At 36.5% G+C, this 22598-nt stretch overlaps 1 protein-coding gene across 1 annotated transcript; it reads right to left on the bottom strand.

The window, feature by feature from the left end:
• Nucleotides 1–615: 615 nt before the first annotated feature.
• LOC101285497 (nucleosome assembly protein 1-like 2) lies at nt 616–7339 on the bottom strand. The gene has a single exon (XM_049705119.1). The coding sequence runs from the start codon at nt 2670–2672 to the stop codon at nt 1491–1493; it is 1182 nt and encodes a 393-aa protein (XP_049561076.1). The 5' UTR covers nt 2673–7339; the 3' UTR covers nt 616–1490.
• Between the last annotated feature and the right edge of the window lie 15259 nt (nt 7340–22598).

Here is a 22598-nt window from a genome sequence, read left to right on the forward strand (position 1 = left end):
CTTCTCCTTTGTCACATTACCACCCCTCTCAACCACTCCATGAACTCCCTCCTTCACTTATTTCTAATGGTGGAAACCAGGGCCTCACTGTGATTTTCATGGAGTCTAGGTAGTTTTACCTTCTTGGTACCTTTTTCTCTATGATATTCATGTACACATAAACGAATAATATTTTACATCTCTTTTGGTATAAGACAAAAATAATCTAGGACAGATTATTATGTATACATTGTTATTATTATAATATTCATTTTCTTCTGATTTTAAAACAAATCAGAACATCATTGTAGACTCTTAAAAGTGTAGTGGGGGCTTCCCTGGTGGCACAGTGGTTGAGAGTCTGCTTGCCGATGCAGGGGACACGGGTTCGTGCCCTGGTCCGGGAAGATCTCACGTGCCACGGAGTGGCTGGGCCCGTGAGCCATGGCCGCTGAGCCTGCGCGTCCGGAGCCTGTGCTCCGCAACGGGAGAGGCCACAACAGTGAGATGTCCGCATATCGCAAAAAAAAAAAAAAAAGTGTAGTGGCCCTAGGAACAGTGCATACTATACCCAAAGGATAAACCTGATCTGCTAATAACTCCCAACCAAATCCTCCACCTGGTACTTGAAGGGACAAGGCCATATCCTTAACTCCAATACCCTCAGAAGAAACACAGTGTTTAACATTTGTATTAACTTTATTTTAGAATGAACAAACATAAGGAAAAAGCTTAACTAATCATGTAATTTCCATAAAAGAGAGGAACATTCCAGAAAAGAAAATGCATACTTTAACCCCACTTTGCAGAAGTACATGGCACAATTTATGGATTTAGAGAAAATTGTTTTAACTATACCTCACTGATAAAAAATAATACAGCTGGGTTTCTGAGTAGATCACTATATCACATAAAATACAGGAGCCTATAAACAACAGTCAATAACAATAAATGTAGTTTTGCTACAAATGTTTTATTCTTATGCTAGTAGTTTCTCAAATTACAAATCAAGTGCATTTTAGTATAACTTGCTGCATTTCTATAACAAAGAGTTGAAGGCACAGTTAGTGCAAACAGAATAAAGCCCATTCACCAAGAAGGCTGGGGAACAGAGGCACGCTTTGCTTTTTCCAGGAAAAAAAAAATCTCCAAACACATATATCTCAGTTACCAGTTCTGGTAATTTTTCATGGCTAGAAACTAACAGCAACCTGACAAAAGCCATGAATTCACAATACCAAGGTTTACATATGCTTAGAGAATTCACTGCCTTCTACATTTCTTTAAAAAGTTTACACTACTGGAGTGCTAGATGGAATGCGTTGTTAAATATATTTGGACAAAAAAAATTTTAAAAATAAATTAAATATATATTTGGACATAGTTTTATACTGAGAGTACCAGGAAGAGACAACACTTTAAGACTGTAAGTAACTTATGGTTAAGTTTTGGTTACTCTAAACACAGGCAGACTCTTAACCTGGGGGCCCACACACACCAACCTCCCTGCTTCAGCTATCAATATCTTCTTCCTGGGGGTCCAGGCTTTGGCCTTTAGCACCCTCAACAGCAGCCAACCCGTTCTCATGAGTGACTTTGTCATAAGCCAGCTCATTACATTCCCTGATCACCCCCTCTTGCTCGGTCTCAAGTGCTTTTCCTGTGAAATACAGCACAGCTCTAGGGATGACAAACGTGCGCAAACTGTGAGCAATGAAGACGTCTTCCTCATCTTCATCGGCATCCATACCCCACCGGAGAGCACTGAAGAAGTTGAAGAAGGACTCTCGGGGAAATTCCTGGGTCACTGTGCGCAACAGTCCCCAAAACCTGTGCCTCTGCTTCTTCAGGACCGTTTGCACAGTGACGTTCCCTCCCTCATTCCAGACTATCTTGCAGTCTATGCAATGCTCCACCGCAGATCCCCTAAACGGGTGGGGGTCAGAGTAATGGAGCTTAGACTTGACCGTATAAGTTTTGGTCAGCACCTCATTTGTGAAGTAGTCGTTGGGTTCAAAGTGAAATTCCAGAGTGAAGGCGAGCGGCTCGTCGGGTTTTGAAAACTTGACTTTCACGTCTCGCAAGAGCTTCAGAATGGGCTCGTCATATTTCTGAATCAATGGAGAGATCTCCTCGACGTTCTTTAAAACTGTGAGCCAGAAATCAGGGATCCCTGTAGGCTCCTCTTTCTCTTCATCCACATTATGTCCCTCAATTCCTCCATACTCCCCAAACACCTCCTCCACATCCTTGAAATCTTCCTCGCAATATTCCTCCAAGTCCTCATACTCCGGATTCTCCTCCAGACCCTGCATCTGAGCATTAGAATAATCTTCCACCTCATTATAATCATTGTCCTCGGCCTTGGACTTCACCTCACACTCCTCTTTCATGGGCTTGTAGAGTGCATTGATGATCTGGTGTCTCTTTTCCAATAAGGGCCAATAGATGCCAGCAAATTTCCTCTCGATGGAATGAAATTCCCTCAGGTACTTGGCATCTAGGCCTGCGGATTTGGCCTGAAGATTTTTGAGAGCGTACACTCGGTGCTTAACTGCCAGAGGCAGGCTCTCAGTAAAGCTCTCGTCTAAGGAGTACCCCATCAAGGCCTGTGGAGAGGATTCGGCTGCCACCGCGCCGATTAATGGGCCTTCTTCACCGGCTGCACCCTGTTCCCCAAGCCCTTCCATCATTAGCTTTTTCACAGGAAAAGACTCACCAAAGTGGAGTAGACGGCAGTTGGTTGAGACGTGGGCACCGGTGGGGGCTAAGATGGAGGCAGAAACGGAAGCGGTTGAGGCTGCTGCGGAAGCTGGACTGAGGGGGAGGAAGCAGAAGAGGGGCAGGCGGGTACAATACTGGAGCAAGCCTAAGGCTGCAGCCAGAGCAGCCCACTAAATGACCTTTCTCACTAGCTGCCTAAGCAAAAGGAGGAGGTGCCTCAAGCCCATTTCTCAGAGGATGACCCTCTAAACTTGTTTTGCTTCAAAGCTCACCTTATTTGCTAGGTAGCTGTGATTGACAAGCTCTTGTCCAATGAACGACTAGATCCATCACATTTCCAGCCCCCCCCTCCCCCGCTTCCCAGCGGTAAGGCTCCAAAATTTCTAGACTGGAGGGGTTGAGAACAATCTAGTAGAGGAGGAGCAGATTGAGACTAACCTAAATCTTAAGTAAACCTGAGAAAACTTTATCTTAGAAAACCAAAAAGTACAGGCTAGGGGAGTTGTTAAGAGTCCTGAAACGTGACTTCCAAGTCTCTCTTATATGGAAAATTAATAGATCTAATACGGATGACCACTAATTGAGTGTTGTTCAATAATCTTTTCTAAAATGTACATGCTTTCTTTTTATCCCATGTTTAACGAGTATTACAGTTAAAAAAATTCCAAAAGAGCTCAAGGTTGCAGCTATAATGTCAACTGATTACAAAAACAAACAAACAATAGGAATGTCTTTAGCCCATTGAGATTATTACATTATTTTATCTCCTACTGTAAGGACACATGTGCAGGGCGGGAGGGGGGAGAGTCTTTTATATTCAAATACACAAAGAAGAGAGAAGGGGGTAAAACATTAAAATATTAACAATGAAGATCTTTAAGCAATGTTGACTCCCCAGAGATTTCTTTTATTTTCTAATTTTGGATTTTCAGAATCTCTATGAAGAGTGTACATTCTTTTAAAGTTGTATCAACTCTGATAACATTTACTAGGGAAGAGTGAGATGAGATGGAATGGGGGTAAAGGAGGGCCTATGGTGACCAGTGCCCACAATTATATGTATGACTAGTTAACACTTAACACCTGAATTATCAGTATCCCAGAATACTGCTGCTGAATTGCAAATTTCCCTCCCTCCATGCTGGCTGTTTTGGAGGTAAAACAAAAAGATACTCAAATGTGAAGTAATATTCCTAAAAGCAAAACATTTGCCTTGAAATTCTGAACAAATTGGAAATATTCAATGACTTGGCACTAGGGAAAAAGTTAAAGACATAAAAATGTATTAACAAGATGGAATAAATTTCCTACGGTAGGGAAACCAACTAGTTTTTTCTTGTCCATACTTCAATACTGATCACATATAATTTAAAAATTTTGATTTTTAAAGTGTTTGTTATTATATTCCAAATTTAACAGTTAACTGTTTTTTGTGTCATAATCGCAGAAATAATCATAGAGTGTTAGTGTATTTCTTTCCAGGTTTTTAGATGTGTGTGTGTGTGTGTGTGTTTTAATTTAGAAAACTGTAAACACTGTATTATTGCAGTGCTTCTTCTCACTCTACCACACAACCTCCCTTTTAGATGATAGGTTTCTAAGGATGGATGACTGGTTGTTTTATAGTTGATGTGATGCCTGTGCTACTTTCCACTCCAAATTTCCATTTAAAAGTCTTTCTTGATAATAATGAGGGAAAAAAAGAGGACAGGAAGAGGAGAAGAAATGGGAGTAGAAGGAGGAGAAAGAAAACAGGGAAGAAATTCTTCTCATTGGGCTAAAAGACCTATGGTAGAGAGTCACAAAAATTGGAAGTTCCCAGAAGGTGCTTTGTGTAGAGGATGGAGCAAGGAGCTTAAGTAGAAAGTAAAGAAGAGATGTTCCTTCCCTCAGTAAATATTATGTAAATATTTAACCACTACAATCTGTCTGTGTGTGCCTGTGTTTGATTAAAACATATTTCATTTAAAATAGACTGAAGGTAGAAGGCTCAAATAACATGAAGTTTCAGTCTCATATGTCAGTCCCATAGTTCTATAATTATGAATCCTACATTGCTTGTTTTTTTTTAATTCTATAATTAGAAAATTATTTTTCCTCTTCTGATAAATATAATACAAGCTCATTTTAGAAAATTTGGAAAGAAACTTGTGGTAGGTAATAAAACCACTAGCAATCTCACCATTCTGAGAGAACTAATGTGAATATATTGATGCCTCCCCTTCTTTTCCTCTTTGGGTGTTAATAACAAATAGAGATTTTGAAAAATTGAGATCACATAGTATTGACTCTTCCATACCTGCCATTTTTCCCCTTTTAGTTTCCTATTAAAAGGATCTTCCCATGTCAATAAATAGTCTTCAGAATTACCATTTTAAAGATTATTCACTGATATTTAAGTGATTTGAATAATTTAATAATAATAAATGAATAAAAAGATAGATTGATTCATGTGACTTGCTTGCAAATTTTGCTTTATAGCCATATAAGAAGTTTTCAAACCAAAAGGAAAATACCTGATTACATTACACAAAATTAAACATTGCCATGAAGTATCCAATATATACTAGGAACCCAAATTTGTTTTCTTTTTCCTAATCTCTCCTTTGATCTAGCTATCTATGTACACACACACACACCACACACACACACACCTCTAACTTGCATAGACAAAGTGTAAAAGGTGACAAAGACTCTCTTTGACCAAATTTTAGACAGTTTCCTCTAAGCCCTCTTTTGACTAGCCCTTTTCAAAAATTTCCTCAAGCTTACCTGGTTTGATTTTAGTAAGAATCCTGCTAAGCCAGTTTAAAGAGAACCCCCCTAGTCTTGATATCTGATCAAATTCCTCACCCCCCACCATCCCCCAGGTGATAGCTGATCACCCTGGCCTGTCTTCAGCAAGAATCGTTTTAGATCAGTTTAGCAAGAATTACCCCTATCCTTGATGTCTTCTGTTAGTAATTTTCCATCCACTTATCCCTCCAACCTGCTCCTTGGCTATAAATCCTCACTCTTTCTTGTACTTGGAGTTGAGCCAGATCTCTCTCCCCTATTGTAACAGTCTTAATACCTATCACAATAGTCCTGAATAAAGTCTTCCTTACCATTTTAATGAGTGTCAGATTAATTTTTCTTTAACAAAGGTTAAATAACACAGAGCCAATAGTTGCTACACCTGGAGTTGTGGAATTTGGAGTAATTTCAATGCTTTGTTTTTCTATTCGTTTATTAGTATTTCCTAACTATATTTTCACAATTCATACTCAATTTGCATAATTAGAGACATGAATAAATGAATGAATTAGAGGAGAATAAAGAAGAAGCCCAAGTCTTTCCAATAGTAAACAACTCATCTCCCTGCAGAAAGAGCTCAACTCACCAGAGAGATTCAGGTAGTTTGACCACAGTAAAATAATCTGCTACTTTCAGTGTCTTCTGTCCATAGCAGGCCCCAGTTAGCTTACACTTTTTCTTTGACTATATGGCTTAAGTATCTTGCACACCCTAAGGATTTCAAAACACTCGCTGCCCATCATCTAATTTCTAGATAACAAGTAGACTAAAATTTTTGGACGTCTATCATCCTAGAAATGTTACCAGCTGGCTTCAACTTTGAGAAAGGAAACTGGTTTTCAGAGAATTAAGAAGGCTAAGACATATATTCTCATGATATCCAAGTGCAATGACAGAAACATAAATAACACTATTGAATTATTTCTGTTTAAACTTACAGTTCTAGTTGCAATGACTAAGAAAATTTTTTATTTGGCATGAAGTAACAATTCAATAACTACTGCTCTTTCCTTGAAAAAGTTTTTTTCCCTAAATTTCCATAAGGACAAATATAAATTACCAATCCTCAAAGAGTGCAGGTTGCTTTAGCTTATCTTTCATTTAACTATGGAAAATTATGCCTCTTTTATAAATATCATGGAACTTTAATTAGCTGACAATAAAAGTCCTACATAGCCCTATAATATTTCTAATTTTAAAAGAATGGAATAAAATCAGAAAAACTGGTTGACAAGTATTGGATGCACACTTTCTGGCAGTTTATTTTTTATCTATCTATTTATGTCTGTCTGTCTATCTATCTATCTAGACACACCCTTTAGCTGTGTGGCACATGAAAGTAGATACTCCAAACACGGGGCAAATTAAATCACATGGATCTATTTCAAGATATTAAGTTTAGAGAAATTAATCCATGGGTTTCCAAAAAAAACAAAATCTCTAGTGAATTGACTAAATTGCCTTCTGATGACAACATAGCTGATACAAATATGCCCCCCTTGGGGCTTCCCTGGTGGCTCAGTGGTTGAGAGTCCGCCTGCCGATGCAGGGGACGCGGGTTCGTGCCCTGGTCCGGGAAGATCCCACATGCCATGGAGCGGCTGGGCCCGTGAGCCATGGCTGCTGAGCCTGTGCGTCCGGGGCCTGTGCTCCGCAACGGGAGAGGCCACAGCAGTGAGAGGCCTGCGTACCGCAAAAAAAAAAAAAAAAAAAAAAAACCCCACAAATATGCCCCCCTTGGAATCTGCATAAGAGAATGAAGGAAATGGAAAGTCAATAAGGCCCTAGGTTTGACTTCTTTATGCATAGATGTCAAGTGCTTTCACTGGGCTTTTAAATCCCCAGTATACTCATACCAACTCACCACCAAAAACAACTATCCCACTAATTGACCTCCCAATAAAATCCTGTATAAAATAAACAAATGGACATTTGTTTCCACAAAGTCACACCAGTCTTACATCTTACATAGATTATGTTTAATGGATGTTCCTATTATTAAACACATACGAATAAAAAATGAAAACTCTATTACTTACAAATTTAGCTAATTTTTCATGTTATAACTTCCCTGTCCTTTATGGCCTTACTATCATTTAAACTCAAAATGAACTTTTCGAAAATAAAAGACCATTTATTTCTAACTTACAGATAGAAACTACTTATTTTTCCAAAAGCACCCCCAATCTTTTACAAAGTGTGTTTTATAAATGCCATTTTGTTTGGAGCTTGAGAATTTTATTGTAAAATCTTCACAGCATATTTTCTCCTTTAGCTTCTCCACCTGGAAAATGATGCCTTGGGTCATAAGGTCAATCAGTAGTAATATTGGAAATAAATCACTGATCTCCTGAGTCCCTTCCTATGTTCTATCTAGACAAGTTAAATTTATAAAAATCATCTAGGAAAATTTATCAAAATAATTCCAACAACAGGAAAAATTGCTACATAGCATAAATCTGAGAAAAGAAAAGCAGCTAGTGACACCAGGAGTTGGTCTGGCACACAAGTAGTTCTTGGTGCTCTCCTGTTGAATATAAATAATCTTACACCACCAGCATAAGAGAACACTACTCTGTGACCATAATGTACCAAGATAAAAAGGACACGACTTAGTAATAGTGTCAGAACACAGAAAAATACATGGACACATGGACATTTTCCAAAGTACAAAAATGACCAAACATGCCCCTATCCTGGCCAACATGAGTAAATGATGCTACTTTACCAATTAGTTTTCGCCTCATTTTAATCGCCCTTATTTTTAGATAACACATTTTAAAAGTATGAAGTCATAGAATTGCCTCCACCTCTTGACATCACCCAATCCAGAGTAAAGTCTAGCTTGCTTAAATCTTCTACCTAATCACCTAAAACAAATGCAAATCCTATAATAAATCCTTTTGAACATCCACTGTATGGGGTTGTTCAAGACAACTCAGACTTTTGCTACTGATCATAGGACTCAGCATATAGTCATAGTGACAGCCAAAATGTATTATAGTAAAGGATACAAATCAAAATCAGCAAAGGGAATAGGCCTATGGGTCAAAGGCTAGAGACCAAGAGCTTCCAAGAGTCTTTTTTGAGAGATGTCTCACCATATGCACTTAATTTCTCCAGTAATGAATTTCTCCAGCAGTGAGCTGGGAAGCTCACTAGAGACTGAGTGACCAAGGTTTTTATTGGAGGTTTGTCATGTAGGCCCCTAATGTGGCCTCCCATAAGGGGACTTTCTGCCCCAGTCTGGTCCAATTAGTTCAGTTTAGTCCTTGGTTTTTTAAGAAGACTGTCTGAAGGTGATCAGTTCCAAACAGTTTTGCTTGTCCATGACACCAGATCATCTGCTTTGTGAATGTGAAGGACATCTGGAGGTGCTCTGCATGGAAAATGCAGCAGGATACTCCCTGCTGTCTCATAGTCAGCATGGTCAGGTGTGAACTTAGGCTTCATAGTCAGTTTGAATTCAAAACACTCTGAGCAACTTAGAAGATAACATTGGTGCTTTTATTGATGGGAGGGAAGGTTTCAGGTACAGCTCTGAAAAACAAAGGTCTCTAATTTCTTATCCATCCACCCATCCCCAACCCCACTCTCATGTTTCCCTGGGTACCTGTTTTTTTTTTCTTAGTTATTATAAAGTCAGTGTGTCTTATTCAGTAATCATAATTTACATTTCTCCCATATTTTCGTCTCATCCAAACCATTTCACCTGGATGAGTTTTATGAAAGAAGGACCAAAACATTTTCACAGAAAAACAATTTTACATGACTTAACCAGATCATGTTCTGACCAAATCCCTAATTTTCAAAAAATTTCAAAGTGTGTTTATATAATGTTTAATCAATTTGTCCTGATCATTTATCCAGTGAGAAGCCACAAAAAGAGCAATGCCATTCTGGAGACATCTGTATTGAATAAACAAAGTACTTTACTAAGGTGTGAGTACCAAGAGAAAGGTGAGGGAAGTAGAGTCAGGCTACCAGTCGACTGTTGCAAAGTGCAACTAATCCAGAAAGTCAAACACTGCAAGCCATCAACATCCAGCTGTGGATTAAAAATGTTGCCTACCATATAAGTAAACAAAAGATGTTGCAGCCATCAAGCCATCAGCACTGCAGCCACCTACTATACCCAGAGGGGATTCAGGATGGAGAAAAGCAGGATACTGGCCCTAGGTAGTTAAGATGCATAGCAAAGGAATGATTTCAATGAGCCCAAACTCCTGCATCTTCCCATATATAGAAGAGCACTAAATTCATTAACTTGAGATGTCTGGTTTTCTTTAATTAACAGTCATCTGTTGATGTTCTGACTACCTGGTTTTTGTTGCAAAAACCCCTATACATCCTGGCTCCTCCCTTACCTTTTCAGAGCAGTCCCTCAGAGCTATCTGAGAGGCTGTCTTCTGGGCTTAAGCCCTCAGTTTTGTCTGCCAAAAAACCCCCATAATTCTCAATTTTTAGGTTATGCATTTTTTCAGTCGACACAACCATCTCCACTAAAGGGTCAAATGTCCGATCTGTCATGAGTAGGTAGAGGAGTCACAGTCCTGTGCTATGCATTCCTCCAACTTGCAGCTTTCAACTTTAATAACAAGTTAAGAATGCAATTATTTGTGTGTGTGTGATAAGAACATACCTCAATAAAGTGGTTTCTTTTAAAAATGCAACTAGTCTCTGTGTAAGAAATGAAGAGTCATTCAATAGCTCAATTTTAGGAGGTCACATTAGACGATAAGCCCTTTTCTATGGGCATTTTTATATTACCCAAATGGTCCACCCAACATCCAGGATATTTTAATAGTTGATGGTCCCACAGAGGGGTGTTCTAAATCTGCAACAGTATCAGAGTCTGTGCTCTCCTTGAGTGGAGCAATTTCATCCAGTTTTAGTTCATCATAGTTAATGCTGAGACTGAAGCAGTTCACACCAAAAAATATTAGGTTTCAGATATAGAGTTAAGTACAGGCAATTAGCATTTGTGAATTCAGGATTCCAACCAAGCAAGAGACTTTTCTTCGGCATCAGAAAACAAGCTGTGTTGCAGGACCACAGAGTTGTGTTCCAAGTTCAAGGGTCAAGCAAAGCTTTGCAAAGCCCTTTTTATCTTGTCAGGCTTAGAATCCAAATTGACCTCAAAAGTGCACACATCAGGACAAAATTTCAACAGACTCTAATGGTCAGACATTTGATTTCCACAAGGGCTTATTAGCTAACTAAAAACTCATTTTTAGAAAAATATAGAGGAACAAGGATAAGAGTGACATTGAAACATCTCTTCAAAAACCGTTAAAATAAGAAGAAAGTAGAGTGAGATATATAAATTGTTGAAAGAAAAAAGTCACCCCAAATCCACCAACCTAGAACTTTGTTAGCAAAATTAACATTCAAAAATGAAGAAGAAATACTTTTCTCAGGCAAACAAAAATGGAGGGACTTTGTCACCAGTAAACTTGCCTTGCAATAAAAGCTAGAAAACATTCTCCAGAGAGAATGAAAATGATATAGCTCAGTAACCTGTCCTATATAAAGATAGAGTGTTCAAGAAGGAATAAATAAAGGTGAAATAAAACCATTTGTTTTTCTTATTATTAATTGATTTAACAGATAACAGTTTGTTTAAAATAATAATAGCTATAATATATTGGGTGATTATAGCTTATGAAAAAGTGAAATGAATAACAGCATAATAAAGAATGATAGGGAAGAATTGGAACACTGTTACATAGTACCTGAACTATCTATGAAACAGTATAATGTTATTTGAACATAGACCTAAATTAGTTGTAAATGTATATTGTAAACTCTATGGCAAACACTAAATTAAAATAAATAGAATTATAATAGATATATTGAAAGGAGAGAATATGGAATCACATTACAAGCCCAATTAAACCACATAAGGTTAAAGGTGAGTGGAAGACAAAGAAAAAACAGAAACAAAGAACAAGGAGAGTGAATAGAAAGCAGCTACACGTATGGTACATATTATTTTAACCATATCAATAACCACTTTATATATGAATTGTTTAAAAACACTCTCTTAGTCTTTTTGGATTACTATAAGAAAAGTAGGGACTTCCCTGGTGGTCCAATGGTAAAGAATCCGCCTTACAATGCAAGGAACGCAGGTTCAATACCTGGTCAGGGAACTGAGATCCCACACTCAGTGGGGCAACTAAGCCCACGTGCCACAACTACTGAGGTCGTGCGCCTCAATGAGAGAGCTGGCATGGCACAAACTACAGAGCCCACACACTCTGGAGCCCACATACCACAACTAGAGAGAGAAACCCACACACCACAACTAAAGAGAAGCCTGCACGCCACAATGAAAGGTCTCACATGCCTCAGCAAAGATCCCACGTGCTGCAACTAAGACCCAGAGCAGCCAAAAAAATAAATATATTTTTTTAAAAACATCCATTGATAGTTCTTAATTCAATCTTAACAAAAAAAAAGAGAAAAGTACCATAAACTGGGTGGATTATAAAAACAAACATTTATTTCTCACAGTTGTGGAGGCTGTAATTCCAAGATCATGGTACTGGAAGATTTGGTGTCTGGCGAGAGCATGCTTCCTGGTCCATAGGTGGACATCTTTTCACTGTAACCTCATGTGGTGGAAGGGACAACTGACTTTTCTCAGACCACCTTTATAAGGGCACTAATTTAATTCATGAGGGCTCTGCAATACCAAACAAAATCCCAGCAAGTTATATTGTGGATATTGACAAACTTATTCTAATATTGATATGAAATGACAAAATAGACAACACAATGCTGAAAAAGAACAAAGTTGGATAATGGATATTGCCCATCTTTAAAATATGAGATAAAGCTACAGGTAACAATTTCTCTAAAAAATGCCATTGAGATTTTGATGGGGATTATACTGAATCTGTAGATTGCTTTGGGTTGTATAGACACTTAAACAATATTAAGTCTTCCATTCCATGAACACAGGATGTATTTCCATTTCTTTGTGTCTTCTTTAATTACTTTCAGCAATGTTTTATAATTTTCAGCAAACAAATTTTCTCCTCCTTTGTTAAGTTTATTTCTAAGTATTTTATTCCTTTTGGTGCTACTGTAAATGAGATTGTTGTCTCAATTTCCTTTTCAGAAAGTTTCTTATTAGTACATAGAAACACAACCAATTTTATGTTAATTTTGCATTTCAACTTTGCTAAACATTTTATTAGTTTTATCAATTTTTTTGTGGAGTCTAGGGTTTTCTACATAAAATCACATCATCTGCAAACATAATTTTTACTTCCTCCTTTGCAATTTCATTGCCTTTTCTTTCTTTTTCTTGTCTAATTGCTTGGGCTAGAACTTCCAATACTATTTTGAATAGGAGTGATGAGAAAAGGAACACTCTTTCCTTGTACCAGATCTCAGAGGAAAAACTTTTAAGTTTTTCCCTGTTGAGTTTGATATTAGCTGTGGGCTTGTTATATATGGCTTTTATTATGTTGAGATACGTTTTCTCTATACCCAGTTTGTTGAGAGTTTTTATTATGAATGGATATTGAATTTTGCCAAATACTTTTGCTGCATTTGTTGAGATATCATGTGATTTTTATCCTTCATTTTGTTAATGTTGTGTATTGTGTTAACTGATTTCCTTATGTTGAACCCTCCTTGCATCCCAGAGATAAATCCTACTTGACTGTGGTGTGTGATCCTTTTAATGTGCTACTGAATTTGGCTTGCTAGTACTTTGTTGAGGATTTGTACATCTATGTTCATCACAGCCATTGGTCTGTAGTTTTACTTTCTTGTAATGTCTTTGTCTGGCTTTGGTGTCAGGGCAATGCTGGCCTTGTAAAATGAGCTTGAAAATGTTCCCTCATTTTCAATTTCTGGAATAATTTGAGAAGGATTGGCATTAATTATTTAAATGTTTGTTAGAATTCACAAGTGAAGCCATCTGGTCTTGGACTTTTCTTTGTTGGGAGGTTTTTCACCTATGATTCATATGGAACCAAAAAAGACCCTAAATAGCTAAAGCAATTTTGAACAAGGAAAACAAGGCTGGACGTATCACACTTCTTCATTTCAAAATATGCTACAAAGCCACAGTAGTTAAGACAGTGTGTACTGGAATAAAAACAGACATACAGACCAATGAAACAGAATAGAAAGCACAGAAATAAACCCACAGATATAGTCAACTGATCTTCAACAAAGGATCCCAATAATACACAATGCAGAAAGACTAGTTTCTTCAACAATGTTGGGAAAACTGATATCTACTTGGAGAAAAATTGTATTGGAACCTTACCTTACATGATACACAAAATACAACTCGAAATGGATTAAAGACTTAAACAGAAAACCAGGAACTGTAAAACTCATTGAAGAAAACATAGGAGAAAAGCTTTTTGACATTCGTCTTGGAAGTGATTTCTTTGCCACAGGATATGATACCACAAGCACAGGCAAAAGCAAAAATCAACAAGTGGGATTGCATCAAACCAAAAAACCTGTGCACAACAAAGGAAACAATCGACTGAGTGAAAATACAACCTACTGAATGGAAGACAGTATTTGCAAACCATACATCTGGTAAGGGATTAATATCCAAAATACATGAGGACTTATACAACTAAAAACAAAGTAAGGTGGTAAGGGAGAAAGTTAGAGACAAAAAAGTATGACATACAGGAAACAACAAAATCTAAGCTTTTTTCCTAACAGTAATTATTTCATGTAAATGGATTAAACTCCTCAATGAAAGAAGCACAGTTTGGCAGAATGGATATAAAAAAAATGATCCCACTATATGCTGACTGTAAAGACTCTTTTTATATCTAAAGACATACTTAGGTTGAAAGTAAAATAGTCTAAAAAATATTCCATGCATATAATAACTAAAAGAAAGCAGGGTACCTATATTAATATCAGATAAAAGAGACATTAATTTAAAAAATGTTTCAAGAGACACAAAAGGAAGGGTCTTATATATCAATAAAAGGGTCAATTCACCACAAAGATAAAACAAACATATATATAACCAGAACTCATAAATAAATGACAGTGGTGTCATTGAAGAAATAGATAGTTCTATAGTAATAGTAGGAATCGTCTTAAAACCCTACCTTCAATAATAACACCAGACAGAAGATTAATAAAGAAATAGAGGACTTGAACAACACTATAAACCAATTGCATGTAATAAGCTTATATAGAACACTTCACCCAACAAGAAGCAGAACATACTTTTTCTTAAGTGCACATGGAAGAGTCTCTAGTATAGATCATTTTGTAAGGGCACAAAACAAGTCTTAGTAAATTTAAAAAGATAGAAATCACACAAACTATCTTTTCCAATCACAACAGAATGAAACAAAAAATAAAACCAATAGGAGAATGAAAAGGGAAATACACAAATATGTGGATATTAAACAATATATTCTGTAAAAAATGGGTCAAAGAAGAAATCATAAGGGAAATTAGAAAATATCTTGAGACAAATGAAAATGAAAAGACATTCCAAATTTTATGGGATGGATAAAAGCAGTGCTAAGAGGGAATTTATTGCTTTAAATGCTTACTTTACAAAAAGAAGAGCTATCTCAAATCAATAACTTAACATTACATCTAAAGGAATTTGAAAAAGAACTAAAACTAGTAGAAGGAAATAAAGATTAGTGCAGAGATAAAGTACTGAAGGAAAAAACAACAGAGAAAATCAATGAAACCAAAAGTTGCACTTTAAAAAAAAATCAATAAAATTGACAAAACTTCAGGTAGGCTTAATAAGAAAAAAGAGAGACAATACTCACATTACTAAAATTATAACAAAAATGAAAGAGAGGACTTTTGACTACCAATTTTATAGGAATTAACAAGATTATAAGAGAATTCTATGAGCAATGATACATCAACCAATTAGATAACCCAGATGAAATGGACAAATGCTTAGGGGTATATAACATACAAAGACTGAATCATGAAGTACTAGAAAATATGAATAGACCTATAACCAGAAAGGAGATTGAATCAGTAATCAAAATCTTCCCAATGAAGAAAAGTCTAGGACCAGATATCTTCACTGGTGAATTCTACCAAACATTTAAAGAAATAATACCAATCCTTCTCAAACTCTGCTAAAATATTGAAGAGGAGGAAACACTTACTAACTCATTTTAGCAGGACATCTTTACTCTGATACCAAAGAAAGACAAAAACACTACAAGAAGAGAAAACTACAGACCATTATCCCTTATAAATATTGATGCAAAAATCCTCAACGAAGTACTAGCAAAGTGAATTCAGCAATGTTAAAAGGATTATATACCATGACCCAGTGGGATTTATTCCTCAAAACGCAAGTGTTGGCCTGAAACAGACTACCAGATATTTCTCCAGGAAATATGGATTTCTTCAGGATCAGCAGAGAATTGTAATTCAGCATCTGCAACCATGGTGAGCCACATGCAAGTCCACACACGGCAAGGAAAGGAGAAGGCTTTAATTAAGGAGAAAAAAGAAGGTTGGGAGGGCTATAGTAAACAAAGAGTCCATGGCTTTTCATTGTCTGACACCTTGCCAGAAAAAAAAAGGAGTCTTTCTTCTTCCTGTTGAACTCAGTTATTGTCACAAGGCATGAGAATGCCCCTTCTGGTCTCCCGAATCTATTTAATTTAGGTTTCTGTTCATTAATTTTTCACACCAGGATGGTTCAACATATGAAAATAATCAGTGTTATACACTACACTAACAGAATGAGGAAAAAACCCACATGATCATCTCAATTTATGAAGAAAAAGCATTTGACAAAATTCAATACACTTTCATGTTAAAAAAAAACACTCAACAAACTAGGAATAGAAAGCAATTACTGGAATATATATTATGGGTATAAGGAAAAGTCCACAGCAAACATCATAGTGTTGGAAGACTGAAAGCTTTTCTTTTAACATCAGGAACAAGATAAGGATGCTCACTTTCACCTCTTCAATTCAACATATTATTGAAAGTTTTATTCAGTTCAATTAGGCAAGAAAATGAAAATAAAATGGCATTCAAATTAGAAAGAAGTAAAATCACCTCTGTTTACAGATGACACGATCATATTTGCAGAAACCCCTAAAGATTCCACAGTTTTGGGCTTCCCTGGTGGCGCAGTGGTTGAGAGTCCGCCTGCCGATGCAGGGGACACAGGTTCGTGCCCCGGTCCAGGAAGATCCCACATGCCTCAGAGAAGCTGGGCCCGTGAGCCACGGCCGCTGGGCCTGCACGTCTGGAGCCTGTGTTCCGCAATGGGAGAGGCCACAACAGTGAGAGGCCCGCGTACCGCAAAAAAAAAAAAAAAAAAAATTCCACAATTTTGTTAGAACTAATAATCAAATTCAGCAAAGTTCCAGGATACAAAATCAATACACAAAACAGTTACATTTTCATGCACTAGCAATGAACAAATCAAAAGAAAAGTTAAGAGAGCATTCCATAACTCCATTTATAATAGCATCAAAAAGAATAAAATATTTAAGAATAAACCTAACCAAGGAGGTGAGAGATTTGGACACTGTAAACTATGAAATATTGCTGAAAGACAGAAATAAACATAAGGACATCCCATATTCATGGATTGGAAGAATCAATATTGTTAAGATATCAATACTACCCAAAGCAATCTACAAATTTAATGTAATCCCTATCAAAATCCCAATTATAGGGCTTCCCTGGTGGCGCAGTGGTTGAGAGTCCGCCTGCCAATGCAGGGGACGCGGGTTCGTGCCCCGGTCCGGAAAGATCCCACATGCCGCAGAGTGGCTGGGCCCATGAGCCATGGCCACTGAGCCTGCGCGTCCGGAGCCTGTGCTCCGCAACGGGAGAGGCCACAACAGTGAGAGGCCCGCATACCACAAAAAAAAAAAAAAATCCCAATTATAACTTTGTGAAAATAGAAAAATCCATCCTAAAATTCATATGGAATCTCAAGGGCCCTTGAATAGCCCAAACAATCTTGAAAAGGAAGAACACTGTTGGATGATTCATATTTCCTGTTATCAAAATTGTGACCACCTAGAGGGGTGGGATAGGGAGGGTGGGAGGGAGGGAGATGCAAGAGGGAAGAGATATAGGAACATATGTATATGTGTAACTGATTCACTCTGTTATAAAGCAGAAACTAACACAACATTGTAAAGCAATTATACTCCAATAAAGATGTAAAAAAAAAACTTACTACAAGGCTACACTAATCAAAACAGTGTGAAAATGGCATAAAGACAGACCTACTATAAGAATAGAATGGACCAATGGAATAGAATAGACTCTCCAGAAATACATCCTCGCATATATGGTCAAATGATTTTTGACAAGGTTGCTAAAATAATTCAATGGGGAAAGGAGAGTCTTCAACAAATGGTGTTGTAAAAATTGGATATCCACATGCAAAAGAATGAATTTGGACCCTTACCTTCCACCATATACAAAAATTGACACAAAATGGATCAAACACCTAAATGTAAGAGCTGCAACCATAAAACTCTTAGAAGAAAACACAGGCACAAAGCACCATGACATTGGCATTGGTAATGATGTTTTGGATATGACACCAAAAGTACAGGCAACAAAAGAAAATATAAATTGGATTTCATCAAAATCAAAAAGTTTTGCATCAAGGATACTATCAACAGAGCTAAAAGGCAACCCTAGGATGGGAGAAAATATTTGCAAATAATATATCTGATAAGGCATTAACATACAGAATATACAAAGAATTTTTATGATTCAACAACAACCAAAAAAAGCCAATTCGAAAATGGATAAAGGACTTGAATAGACATTTCTCCAAAGAAGATATACAAAAGGCCATGAAGCACAAGTAAAGATGCTCAACGTCACTAATCACTGGGGAAATTCACATCAAAACCACAATGAAATACCCCTTTACATCCAATATGACGTCTGTTATTGAAGAAAACCACAGAAGATAGTATGTATTGGCAAAGATGTGGAGCAATTTGAACCCTTGTAAAATGGCACAGCCATAGTAGAAAACAGTATGGCAGGTCCTCAAAAAATTAAACATTGAATTATCATATAATCCAGCAATTCCACTTCTGGATATATACCCAAAAGCAGGGTCTCAAACATATCTGTACACCCATGTTCATAGCAGCATTACTCACAATAGCCAAATGGTGGGGGAAAAAAACAAATGTCTATCGATGGTTGAATAGATAAACAAAATGTATTTTACATGTACAATCTAATATTATTCAGCCTTTAAAAAGAAGGAAACTCTAATATATGCTACAATATGGATGATTCTTGAAGACACTGTGCTAAGTGAAATAATTCAGACACAAAAGGACAAATATTGTATGATTCCACTCATACGAGTTACTTGAGTAGTCAAATTCATGGATACAGATAGTAAAATGGTAGCTTCCAGAGGCTGGGGGCTGGAGGAATGGGGAGTTATTGTATAATGAATACAGAGTTTCAGCTTGGGAAGATAAAAGGCTCTGGAATGAATGGTTGTGATTGTCTCACAATAATGTGAATGTACTTAATATCACTGAACTGCACACTTAAAGTGGTTAAAATTATAAATTTTATATTATGTATATTTTACCAATATAAAAAAAATGGAGGAAACTGTGTATGTGGGGGGGGGTAATATGGGAACTTCCTATATTATCTGCTCAATTTTAATGTATATCTTCAACTGTTCTAAAAATAGTCTATTAATACAAAAAATAGGTTATAAATTCTTTAAAAATCTCCTATAATTTAGATGCCCCAAGGACAATCTTATTCCCCCCCCCAAAAAAATCAATGACAGTAGTACTCTCAATGACTATCAGATTCTACTCCCTGTATTTCGTTTTTCACATTTTAGATTTCCCAGTACCTATGAGATTCTTGGGATTTGCACTCCATAGATCAGTCCCTTTAATTCCTTTATCTATGAGTTCCTAATGACAGAAATACAATTTCATTCCTCGTTATATATAAGATCACACTAAGAACACAGTAGACACATCCTAAGTCTGAATGAATGAATAAACTATCTAAAGGTAAAACATATAAATGGATTGTGATTTGGAAAAGATAGAAGTACCAGTTTTACAAATATACACTCAAGTTCTGGAAAACCCATGACATAACTTTGGATTGCACACAGATTGCTCAAATTACATGAATAGTTTTTATTGAAACATTATTTCTGAGACTGTACATAAGCAATATACTGTAATTGGTTAAGTTGTTTCTCTTGGGGATATGGGTTAACAATTCTGAAACATTTATAATGGGATTAAGCAAATAAGTAAATAGATAGTGGATGGTGAGAATCAGATTTTTCACTGTTGGAGTGAGAGGTTACAGAGAAGCAAGGGGATGGGTCTAGAATGATCCATGTGGTAACAGATTAGGGTCAGAGAAATCAATATGAAGGCATGTTTAGTTTAATATAGATACTGATGGATAGTAATAGAAATAATTATAGAGACATGTGTATACAAAGGTTAGCATATATACGTAAATTTCCTAGCTCTGTTTACTGAAAAGGTGTAGAAGCAACGACATCCCAGTAGCACTGAACCCACCAAGTGCTAAGATCTTGATTTCTGACACCATTCTCCAATAAAAGGAATAAGGTATCCTTGGAGAAATGGCTGATTCTAGGACTGAAATAGGAATATACAAAATTAGTCTGTAGCATCTTGTAATGCCAGGTACATACAAAGATGTGGGTATGCCTAGAGACATAGGAACCAACTCAAAGAGCTACAAATGGCCAAAGCTGGAATAATCTGTGTAACAAAGGAAATAATGTACTATTAGATTATAACCCAAGTCATAAAATACATGTCTATGAAAACATACATACATACATATATACATAAATGGAAGAAGAGATATTCTCTTGCAAAGAAGAATTCTAAATAGTTTATGTAGATACTCCTGATGTAGCATAAATCCCCAACACTTAAGTGTAGGCTATGTTTATTAACTTGCTTCCAAAGAGTAACATTATGGAAAGTGGAAGGGGAGAGGGAGTGTAACTTCACAGTGGAGAAACCTAGCAAACACTATCTTAGTCAGGTGATCAAGGTTAACATCATCAGTTATATCATTTTGATGGCACTTTTCACCAATACGATGTGATGAGAAAGGCACTTCACCTCTTTAGTCTTCCTCCCCCAAATCCATAAACCTAGTCTAAGCATGAGAGAAACATCAAACAAATCTGAATTGAGGAGCATTCTACAAAGTACCTGACTGATTCTCCTCAAAACTGTCAAGGTCATCAAAAACAAAAACACTTGCACATTAAACCTAACCAGGGTGACAGCCTGATATTTTATAAGATTTAAATAGGACCCAGTGTCTTATAATACTAACAATGTCCAAGATATAATCAAAAATCACTCAACATATCAAGAACCAGAAGATCACAACCCGAATGAGCAAAACCAATCAACAGATGCCAACACCAACATCACTCACATGTTGGAATTATATGATAAGGATTTTAATAAAGCAGCCATAATTAAATGCTTCAAGAAGCAGTTATGAACACTACTGAAACAAATGAATAATAGAAAATCTCAGCAAAGAAATAGAAGTTATAACAATGAATCAAATAGAGATAATAACATTGAAAAAATAAAACAACCAAAATTAAAAACTCACTGGCTGGGTTCAACTGCAGAATGCAAATGGCAGGAAAGAATCAGTGAACTCGAACACAGACAAATAGAATTGACCCAGTCTGAACAAAAAGAAAATAGACTGAAAAAAATGAGCAAAGCCACAACACTTGTGACAATAATAAAAGATCTAACATGTACGTCATCTGGGTCCCAGAAAGAAAGGAGCAGGAGTGTGGCACTGAAAAAATATTCAAGTAAATAAAAGCTGAAAACCCCCAAAATCTGGCAAAAAGCATAAGCTTACAGGGTTCACATGATTTTATGTTCTATTTTTGCACCTGCCTGTGAGTCTGTAATTATTTCAAATAAAAAGAGAAAAAAAGGCATTTAATCACCTCAAATCCTCTTCTGTTTGTGATTACCTCAGGGATATAAAGCTATAAAAGAGTAGCTATAATTTAAGTCCCTATTATGTACAAAGCCGATTATATTATAATGTGATCCTAAGAATCCTAAGAAGTGATGATGATGATTATAATAATAATAACCTAATGTTTTAGGGCTTGTTATGTGCCAGGCATTGTGCTAAGTACTTGACAGTCTTTATTGCAATGAGTTATCAAAACAGTCTTATGACCTAGACACTACTAATTATCTCCATTGTACAGATAAGGAAACTGCTGACAAGTGGAATTTATTAGTTTGACCCAGGTCACATCATACACAAGTTTCACAATAGGGACAAGAACCCAGATTTTTTTAAAAATGAGTTTTCAAAAAAGCAATAAATTTAAATTAAATCTATGACTAAGTGAGAATTAGGTCACATTACCAAAGTGTAAATTATAGAATATTTAAGAGGAAATGAGATTTAATTCCTGTAATACTTTTACATTGTTAAGCTGCATTAGGAAGTTTTCTTAAAAACCTTCAGCCTAGCTGTTACCATATACTCTAAGTCAATCAAGTAACAAACCTGACAAAGGAACTTAGGTTAATATCTATTCCAGTACTAGTACCAAGCAGCTTTAATATGGGTAGAGATATTTTAACATAAGTAAACTAGCAGCATCATTCAGTTTCACTGAAGGCAGCATGATGCGATGAAAAGAGTGCAAGCGATGAGATCAGATCTCAGATTTCTCAACTGAAAAACTGAGATAACCACTCTTACCCAAACACTACTGAGGACTTTAATGCTGGAGTGTTCTGCAAACACCATACAGTAAGAGTATGTAAGTTTAATACTTGACCAAGAAATGTAAATGTCTGAAATTGTATAATATGGGTCTCAGCAAGTAAAAGCACCTTTTCAATTCCTCTAAGTTGTAAAGAGAAACATACCTCATCATAGTGAGGAAAACTCATCGAAAACCACTCGCTCTTTCCTTATCCATAGGATTCCTGGCATTTTGGACAACAAAGATTATTGTCTAAGTATCATTTCCACTTGTTACCAGCATATTTTGC

The sequence above is a fragment of the Orcinus orca genome, chromosome X, assembly GCF_937001465.1.
Source record: "Orcinus orca chromosome X, mOrcOrc1.1, whole genome shotgun sequence".
Taxonomy (NCBI): Eukaryota; Metazoa; Chordata; class Mammalia; order Artiodactyla; family Delphinidae; genus Orcinus; species Orcinus orca.